General features: G+C 50.2%; 1 protein-coding gene across 1 annotated transcript; it reads left to right on the plus strand.

Moving 5' to 3' along the window:
- Nucleotides 1-5,459: 5,459 nt before the first annotated feature.
- On the plus strand, nt 5,460-8,545 carry LOC135537421 (neogenin-like). Its single transcript, XM_064963589.1, has 3 exons — nt 5,460-5,529; nt 6,123-6,467; nt 8,422-8,545. The coding sequence occupies exons 1-3, from the start codon at nt 5,460-5,462 to the stop codon at nt 8,514-8,516; spliced, it is 510 nt and encodes a 169-aa protein (XP_064819661.1). The 3' UTR covers nt 8,517-8,545.
- The last annotated feature ends 2,053 nt before the right edge of the window (nt 8,546-10,598 follow it).

The following is a 10,598-nucleotide window of genomic DNA, read 5'->3' on the forward strand; positions in this document are numbered from 1 at the left end:
CCTGCCCATAACACTCCTCCCGTCCCTGCCCATAACACTCCTCCCGTCCCTGCCCATAACACTCCTCCCGTCCCTGCCCATAACACTCCTCCCGTCCCTGCCCATAACACTCCTCCCGTCCCTGCCCATAACACTCCTCCCGTCCCTGCCCATAACACTCCTCCCGTCCCTTTCCATAACACTCCTCCCGTCCCTTTCCATAACACTCCTCCCGTCCCTTTCCATAACACTCCTCCCGTCCCTTTCCATAACACTCCTCCCGTCCCTTTCCATAACACTCCTCCCGTCCCTGCCCATAACACTCCTCCCGTCCCTTTCCATAACACTCCTCCCGTCCCTTTCCATAACACTCCTCCCGTCCCTTTCCATAACACTCCTCCCGTCCCTTTCCATAACACTCCTCCCGTCCCTGCCCATAACACTCCTCCCGTCCCTTTCCATAACACTCCTCCCGTCCCTTTCCATAACACTCCTCCCGTCCCTTTCCATAACACTCCTCCCGTCCCTTTCCATAACACTCCTCCCGTCCCTTTCCATAACACTCCTCCCGTCCCTTTCCATAACACTCCTCCCGTCCCTTTCCATAACACTCCTCCCGTCCCTTTCCATAACACTCCTCCCGTCCCTTTCCATAACACTCCTCCCGTCCCTTTCCATAACACTCCTCCCGTCCCTGCCCATAACACTCCTCCCATCCCTGCCCATAACACTCCTCCCATCCCTGCCCATAACACTCCTCCCATCCCTGCCCATAACACTCCTCCCATCCCTGCCCATAACACACCTCCCATCCCTTTCCATAACACTCCTCCCATCCCTGCCCATAACACTCCTCCCATCCCTGCCCATAACACTCCTCCCATCCCTGCCCATAACACTCCTCCCCCCTGTAACTCCACAGCTGTGTGAAATGAAACTATTTCAGCACAGAACGATTTCAGGGCCCAATGAAGCCCTGGCATAACGATTGGTTGTAGTCCATAGGCATTGGAAGAGTATATCCGTTTGTTGTTCACTAGCTTCTCTCTGTGTTCTCAAGTAAACAATGGAGGAAGAGTCTGTGGCCCTGCAGATATCAAGATATCTGTGGATTAAAATAACACAACTCTCTTCACTGGAAGAAACACATTCTCTGACTTTGTGTGCAACTCAGATGAGGAAGGTGTTGCATCTTTTTGGCAACGACAAGTTCAGTAGTGTGTGCAACTCTCTTCTCTTTTCCCAGGTATTCCTTTGGGATGCAGTTATGAAAGCCAAAGTTAAGTTTGCCTCCGGTTGTCAAAGATTGAGACTTTCCTCTTGTAGAAGTTTTGATGGTAGAGGTGCCTTTTTGTGTAGTTTCAAATGTAGTTTGCTGGCCTCGTTGTTGGTAGAGCATCTCAGCCAGGGAGAGAGATCTTGTCCTCGAGTCTCTTCTTTCTCTCCTTAACCCCACAGGGTCGTCCTCCCCTCTCCTACACCCAACTGCTTCTTAACCACTCTCTCCCTGGCTGAGATGATCTTGTCCTCGAGTCTCTTCTTCTTCTCTCCTTAACCCCACAGGGTCGTCCTCCCCTCTCCTACATCCAACTGCTTCTTAACCACTCTCTCCCTGGCTGAGATGATCTTGTCCTCGAGTCTCTTCTTCTTCTCTCCTTAACCCCACAGGGTTGTCCTCCCCTCTCCTAAATCCAACTGCTTCTTAACCACTCTCTCCCTGGCTGAGATGATCTTGTCCTCGAGTCTCTTCTTTCTCTCCTTAACCCCACAGGGTCGTCCTCCCCTCTCCTACATCCAACTGCTTCTTAACCACTCTGTCCTCTGGCTGTAGACTGCACAGCCTCCCGGGTTTTGTTGGACAAATAAGGTGTATATATTATCACTAAAACATTAATCCACTCCAAATTTGTTGCCCTTTCAAAATGTGAAACTGCTGTTGTCTGCTCTTGCTATTCATTGGGCGATAGAATTGGCCTTGTTTCATCTTTTATCTGCTGTGTTTGGATTTGTAATGTTGTTTCTCAAACATTTGCTCATTAACCTTTAATGATAACCAAAAAACACTGAAATTCCGGCTGCACTGTAAATAGGATCTTTAAAGTTGGTTGAAAAAATGCTTACGGCTCAAGTCTATTCCCTGCCTCATGGCTTTGTGCTGTGTTGTAATCCCTATGGGTCTCAGTAAGGGTGTACTGTAGACAGTTGTAAAATGTTGTTCACCCTGAGCACTGTGGTAATAGCACTGAACATACACACATTGTATCTCCTGTTGGTTTACAAGAAGATTCATGATGTTTATACTGGGGGGGTTTATAATGGGGGAGCTGATGGAATTCCTCTGATGTTTCCAAACCTGGTTTATGTATTTTGTTTATAGTGAAGCGCTCACAGTGTCTTCACACTCTGTGATAAGCTGGCCTGCAAATATCAGCTCGGTGCAGATGCTACTACGAAGACTATTTTCATCACCTGGACTTACCTCGCTTTAAGCCAGCCACGTGATCCACTGATATGCCTACGCGTCCATCCACCGCTGCCAGGCTAGCCACAGAGCAGGGCGCATCCACCGCTCGCCATCCACCGCTCGCCATCCACCGCTCTCCATCCACCGCTGCCAGGCTAGCCACAGAGCAGGGCGCATCCACCGCTCGCCATCCACCGCTCTCCATCCACCGCTGCCAGGCTAGCCACAGAGCAGGGCGCATCCACCGCTCGCCATCCACCGCTCGCCATCCACCGCTCTCCATCCACCGCTGCCAGGCTAGCCACAGAGCAGGGCGCATCCACCGCTCTCCATCCACCGCTGCCAGGCTAGCCACAGAGCAGGGCTCATCCACCGCTGTCCATCCACCGCTGCCAGGCTAGCCACAGAGCAGGGCTCATCCACCGCTCTCCATCCACCGCTGCCAGACCTGCTGTTTTCAACTCTCTAGAGACAGCAGGAGTGGTAGAGATCCTCTCAATGATCGGCAGTGAAAAGCCAACTGACATTTACTCCTGAGGTGCTGACTTGCTGCACCCTCAACAACTACTGTGATTATTATTATTTGACCATGGTGGTAATTTATGAACATTTGAAGATCTTGGCCATGTTCTGTTATAATCTCCACCCGGCACAGACAGAAGAGGACTGGCCACCCCACATAGCCTGGTTCCTCTAGGTTTCTTCCTAGGTTTTGGCCTTTCTAGGGAGTTTTTCCTAGCTACCGGACTTCTACACCTGCATTGCTTGCTGTTTGGGGTTTTACACAGTGTTTCTGTACAGCACTTTGAGATATCAGCTGATGTAAGAAGGGCTATATAAATAAATTTGAATTGATATTGTGTAGCGAGCTAGCCACAGAGCAGGACGCTGTTGTGTAGCGAGCTAGCCACAGAGCAGGGCGCTGTTGTGTAGCGAGCTGGCCACAGAGCAGGGCGATGTTGTGTAGCAAGCTGGCCACAGAGCAGGGCACTGTTGTGTAGCGAGCTGGCCACAGAGCAGGGCGATGTTGTGTAGCGAGCTGGCCACAGAGCAGGGCGATGTTGTGTAGCGAGCTGGCCACAGAGCAGGGCGATGTTGTGTAGCGAGCTGGCCACAGAGCAGGGCGATGTTGTGTAGCGAGCTGGCCACAGAGCAGGGCGATGTTGTGTAGCGAGCTGGCCACAGAGCAGGGCGATGTTGTGTAGCGAGCTGGCCACAGAGCAGGGCGATGTTGTGTAGCGAGCTGGCCACAGAGCAGGGCACTGTTGTGTAGCGAGCTGGCCACAGAGCAGGGCACTGTTGTGTAGCGAGCTGGCCACAGAGCAGGGCGATGTTGTGTAGCGAGCTGGCCACAGAGCAGTGCGATGTTGTGTAGCGAGCTGGCCACAGAGCAGTGCGATGTTGTGTAGCGAGCTGGCCACAGAGCAGGGCGATGTTGTGTAGCGAGCTGGCCACAGAGCAGTGATGAGGTTTGTGGCTGCTGTATTGCTCCAGCCTCTGCATCAGCAGTGCGTTGGCCACGAGATGAATGACCCTGGAATGAGTGTGTCAAAGGAAGAGAGGCAGCTTGTGGTCCAGCCCCACTCCAGTCACTTTGCTCTGCTGACTAGGGATGTTGTGTGTCTGCGCTTTAAAGCATATGGTCAGCCAATTTGACACCATCGCCCTTAGAATAAGCCTCGGCAGAGCCCTCTCTCTTCCACTGCTCCTAAACTGCTAAAGGCGGTCATTTTGTCTCAAACGGTGTGATTTGGACCCCCAGAGCCCAGCTGAAGACGGAGATGATTAAGCGTGTGATGGTGCTCGAGGCCTGCTGGAGAGGACAAGTCCCAATGCAGTAGCTCCACACAGGTCTCTCTCCATCTGTCTCACAAGCCAACATATAAATACACAGTCTGCTGTTGTGCCACAGTCACAGGCCTGCCCATTATAGACACACAGGTCCGTTAGACCTATTGATGTGGTGCGATCAACCTCTTGCTACAGTTTAAGGAGCTTTTAAGACCACTTCTCCATATATGTTATGATGGAACATGTGTAGCTCCTTTCAGGAAGTTGACTATTTTGCTTTCCATAGCTTCTCCCCAATGGCCTTTCTACGCGAAGAGATTCTGTCTTAACACTTAGAATTACTGGAAAAGAGAGAGCAAGAGGGTTTCATCTTATCTGTTGTCTGTAGCTTGTGAGGTGTGGAAATTGCTCTCTGGGTTGCTTGTCCTACGTTGCTCTGCGAGCTACGTGTTTCTCGCTCGGTCTGCGAGCTACGTGTTGCTCGCTCGGTCTGCGAGCTACGTGTTGCTCGCTCGGTCTGCGAGCTACGTGTTGCTCGCTCGGTCTGCGAGCTACGTGTTGCTCGCTCGGTCTGCGAGCTACGTGTTTCTCGCTCGGTCTGCGAGCTACGTGTTGCTCGCTCGGTCTGCGAGCTACGTGTTGCTCGCTCGGTCTGCGAGCTACGTGTTGCTCGCTCGGTCTGCGAGCTACGTGTTGCTCGCTCGGTCTGCGAGCTACGTGTTGCTCGCTCGGTCTGCGAGCTACGTGTTGCTCGCTCGGTCTGCGAGCTACGTGTTGCTCGCTCGGCCTGCGAGCTACGTGTTGCTCGCTCGGCCTGCGAGCTACGTGTTGCTCGCTCGGCCTGCGAGCTTCGTGTTGCTTGTCCTATGTTAAAAATGATGTACACCTGGCGACCGTGTCAGCGTGCATTGTGTCCGGCCTGCCACAGGAGTTGCTAGTGCGACGCAGGGCCAAACCCTCCCCTAACCCAGGCGACGCTGGGCCAAACCCTCCCCCTTGTCTGTGCTGTTATTGTAATAATAGTTTTTAATAACCTGCCCAGGGACTTGCTGTTGAAAATGATCCGGCTGGCTAAAACAGTCACTTTTACTGAAACGTTGATTTAATGTGCACTGTCCCTGTAAAAATAAACTCAAGTCAACAGAAGAAACTATTTTTTTTTAGTTTAGGGTTACCTGGCTGCAGTGCAGGGGACTGAGCGGCCATACTGCCTCTAATGAATTCCATGTATAACTTCTCCATGGGAACGCGACGGGACAACTGGCGTTTTGAGATAGAGAAATTACCCCCAGAAGGTAAATGCGATCATGCCACAGACCTGGTAACTCTCCCTCCTTTCCTCCTCTCCTGAGATGTCACCTCCTTGGAACATAACGGCATAATTTAAACTACATTGAACATGCAGCCACTTATTTTAATGCTGTTCGTTGCGTTAAAACCGGTTTCAGAATCCTTTAATTATTCTGTTTCTCACCCCTGCAGAACTGATAATTGTGGGTATTTATCTAAACAATACCACTGTGTGACTCTGGGTGAATGTCTGAATTATTTATGAGGGCAAATGCAGAGCAATTGTTGTCAGTGAGGTTTACCATTACGCAGGGATAAATGGCTGGAAGAAAGCCTTCCAACACCTTCCTTTCCCTTCTCATTAAAGCACTTTTGTAGGGAGGGGACTTGGGAACGGGATAAGATTCGTCTCTGCCTTGCCTCTTGCCAGTGAATTCTTGTGGGCTGGTTTTGGCTGTGGGTTGTCGTGAACGAGCAGGAAGACATTTTGTACTGAATTTGACGTTGATTAGAGGCTGTTCAAGTCAACAAGAACGTACTGCCATTGTTTAATTACTGCGAACTAACTTCAACCACACTTCCTCTCTCTCCTCTCCAGGCACGGCGGCGAGGCCCTTCAGCCCCTTCTGGTTCTCGGTGGAGCCGTGGGACACACTGGCTGTGAGAGGTGCCCCAGCACTGCTCAACTGCTCAGCGCACAGCGGGGACCCTGCCTCGGAGCCCACTGCGCCCCAGGCCCGTGTGGAGTGGAAGAAGGATGGAACCTTCCTGAGCCTGGCGCCAGACGACGGACGGCGGCGTATTCTGCCTGACGGCTCGCTGCTCATCTCTAGCGTGGTGCACTCCAAGCACAACAAGCCCGACGAGGGCACGTACCAGTGTGTGGCCACCATCGACAGCCTGGGAACCATCGCCAGCCGCACCGCCCGCCTCACCGTGGCAGGTAGGACCCATACACAGAACACATATAATACTGGGTTCTATTTCATTCTCTGGGTAAGACTGAGGAGGGAGAGAGGAGTTGAAAGGCAGCAATAAATGATGTATGTAATGGTTGACGAAGAGATTGAAGAAGAGGAAAGAGAAGGGGGACTGGCATACAGTGTAAATTAAGTGTGCACTAATTGATCCAGGCTGACCACATTACCGGTCCTAAGAACACAGCACTGAGAAAAGGCCTCTGTTGTGAAACTCTGTTGTCCAACTGGTATTGGTGCTTATTTTCAGTATATTTTCAATATATGTTGCTGCACTGTCTCAAACATGAAGGGGGGTCTGGTTGTGATGTCGCTGAGGGCTCTGCAAGCTGCAGGGCTGTACAATGTGACCTTGTTTCATTTGGGTGAGAGAGCCGAGCAGAGCAGCAGGGATTATTAGGTGTTTGAGCGGGGTCTTGCCCCGAAATTCAATTTGCAGGCGGAGGAGCGCAGGAATGCAATTATGTTCTCCCTCAGCCCTGTTATGTTGGAGAGGGGTGTGTGGACGACTGGAGAGGGCCTTCATCTTCGACTCTGCCAGAGTAGCCTTCTCAGGTGTGGGTGTGAAGTCACTCTCACGGTCGATCTCTGACTGCATGTGTTATCATAACCTTTGGAGCTAATGAGCTCGACTTCGTTGAGGACAGCGGACGACCGTTGGGCGGTAGAAAAACAGCTCTACTACTGCAGTGTTTCCCAACCAGGACTGCCTGGCCTATTTACAGGGGGTACTAGACCCCTGGGGTTACCTGGCCTATCCACAGGGGCTACCTGGCCTATCCACAGGGGCTACCTGTCCAATCCACAGGGGGTACTAGGACCCCTGGGGCTACCTGGCCTATCCACAGGGGCTACCTGTCCAATCCACAGGGGGTACTAGGTCCCCTGGGGTTACCTGGCCTATCCACAGGGGCTACCTGTCCAATCCACAGGGGGTACTAGGACCCCTGGGGCTACCTGGCCTATCCACAGGGGCTACCTGCCCAATCCACAGGGGGTACTAGGACCCCTGGGGCTACCTGTCCAATCCACAGGGGGTACTAGGACCCCTGGGGCTACCTGGCCTATCCACAGGGGCTACCTGCCCAATCCACAGGGGGTACTAGGACCCCTGGGGCTACCTGTCCAATCCACAGGGGGTACTAGGACCCCTGGGGCTACCTGGCCTATCCACAGGGGCTACCTGTCCAATCCACAGGGGGTACTAGGACCCCTGGGGCTACCTGGCCTATCCAATGTGTCTAGGACCCCCTTGGGGTACCTGGCCTATCCACAGGGGGTACTAGGACACCTGGGGGTGCCTAGCCTCAGGGGCTACATGGACCCCTGGGGGTGCCTGGTTTAGCCTCAGGGGCTACTAGGACCCCTGGGTGTACCTGGCCTAGCCTCAGGGGCTACTAGGACCCCTGGGTGTACCTGGCCTATCCACAGGGGGTACTCTAGGCAGAGCAGAATTCAGTTGGCGCTACAGTAACCGAAAAAGATTGAACCACTGTACTACATTACCCATCATTCCATGTGGAACATTTCCTGTTTTATCACAGTGAAGACTGTTCTACCTAGTGTCTGTTCTACCTAGTGTCTGTTCTACCTAGTGTCTGTCCTACCTAGTGTCTGTCCTACCTAGTGTCTGTCCTACCTAGTGTCTGTCCTACCTAGTGTCTGTCCTACCTAGTGTCTGTCCTACCTAGTGTCGGTCAAAGGCTGCTTTCTAATCTATATTGCTGAAAAGAGGCATCATTCCGTGATGGTTTTATCCTTTAGAATTGCCGCTGTGATCCAATGACACATGCATGATATGTCAGTGTCTTTAGGCATTTCAATGTTAACACTGTGATGCGATGGGACACTGAATAAACGATGGCGTCAGATGACTTGACATTGTTTGCAGCCCGTGTGTGTGTGTGTGTGTGTCCACAGCTATCCCCCACTCCACTCGATCACATGGACTGACCAGACACTATCATCATGGGAAATCTCCTGACCCATCAGGTCACACTGCCGCATCAAAATAATCAACCTCAAGAGAGCGTGCATGTCTGTGTGTGTGTGTGTGTGTGTGTGGCTTCATGGTATCTGGTGGAGTCTGACTCGTACAGCCATCCATCAATCTGTGTCAGTGTGGTCAGTGCATGTTTTATGTAGACAGCAGCACTCTGAGGGAAAGGCCTTAGATCAGGTCCTGCTATAAAACGATACAACCACAGAGTCATGAGATTCACTCCGGGTCAACTGTTATGGGATTTAAATCCATTTTACAGAGGCATAGAGCTGGGCTACATCTCCTACTTGTCCTTAGAGGGGCATAGCGCTGGGCTACATCTCCTGCTTATTCCTGCAGAGGCATAGAGCTGGGCTACATTTCTACTTGTCTCCATAGAGGTACAGGGAGCTGGGCTCCATCTCCTACTTGTCCTTACAGAGGCATAGAGCTGGGCTACAACTCCTACTTGTCCCACATACAGTGCCCGCTGTAATTATTAGGATATGAGGCATTTTGGACTCTATACTCCAAAACTTTGGATTTAAAATCAATGGGCGGTGAAGTTCAAGTGCAGACCGTCAGCTTTAATTTGAGAGTTTTTCCATCCATGTCAGGTGAACTGTTTCGGGAATGACACTTCCAACATTTTGTACACAGTCCCATTTTTGTATCTAAAAGTATTGGGACAAATTCACTCGTGTGTATTAAAGTAAAAAATGTTGTATTTGGCCCCATATTCATATAATGCAAATGACCACATCAAGCTTGTGACTCTACACATCTGTTGGATCATTTGCTGGTTTTGGTTGTTTCAGATTATTTGAAACCCAGTAGAAATGAATGGTAAATAATGTATTGTTATTTTTCATTGTAAATAAACATGTTTCTAAACTCTTGTACATTAATGTGGGATACTACCATGATTACTATGTGATAACTTGAAATGAATCGTGAATAAGGATGATATGAGAAAGATGGACGAGACATGCTACCTCTCACCATTACAATAACAGGGGAGGTTAGTACTTTATATCATACCGAAGACATGCTAATCCTCTCACCATTACAATAACATGAGGTTAGCATTTTATATCATACCCTAAGACATGCTACCCTCTCACCATTACAATAACAGGGATGTTAGCATTTTATATCATACTCCCAAGACATGCTAACCTCTCACCATTACAATAACTGGGGAGGTTAGCATTTTATATCATACCCCCAGAACATGCTAACCTCTCACCATTACAATAACATGGGAGGTTAGCATTTTACATCATACCCCAAGACATGCTACCCTCTCACCATTACAGCAATAACAAGGAGGCTAGCATTTTATATCATACCCCCAAGACATGCCAACCTCACCATTACAATAACACTCATTACAACCTCTCACCATTACAATAACAGGGAGGTTAGCATTTTACATCATACTCCCCAAGACATGCTACCTCTCACCATTACAATAACATGGAGGTTAGTATTTTATATCATACCCCAAGACATGCTACCCTCTCACCATTACAATAACAGGGGAGGTTAGCATTTTATATCATACCCCCAAGACATGCTACCTCTCACCATTACAATAACATGAGGAGGTTCAAGACATTTTACATCATACCCCATCATAAGACATGCTAACCTCTCACCATTACAATAACAGGGAGGTTAGCATTTTTGTGGGGTATGCATATCATTGAAGACATGCCACCCTCTCACTCATTACAACAACTATCATGTTCTCACATTACAATAACAAGGGAGGTAGCATTTTATCTGCCCCCAAGACATGCTGGTAGCATCCACATATTTTGGTCTTGTTCTCACTCATTGTTATCTGTAATCGTAGCATCCACATTTCCTTTACTTGCATGCAGACACACACACACATCCTGCCCACGTCGCCCAACGATCAGTCTCCCAGCTGGCTGTCAGGTTGGCAATAGAAAGGCCAATTGGTGATGTGTATGAGCAAGCCATTACAGTGAGAACGGCCTCTGAAATGCGTGGTGCGACTTCTCTGAGATGTAATGGCGATAGCTATGGCGCGGCACGCTGACAAATGCAGGGAGTAATATCAGTGATTGATGGGAGGAAGGGCATG

The sequence above is a fragment of the Oncorhynchus masou genome, unplaced genomic scaffold (genome assembly GCF_036934945.1).
Source record: "Oncorhynchus masou masou isolate Uvic2021 unplaced genomic scaffold, UVic_Omas_1.1 unplaced_scaffold_7712, whole genome shotgun sequence".
NCBI classification, from domain to species: Eukaryota; Metazoa; Chordata; class Actinopteri; order Salmoniformes; family Salmonidae; genus Oncorhynchus; species Oncorhynchus masou.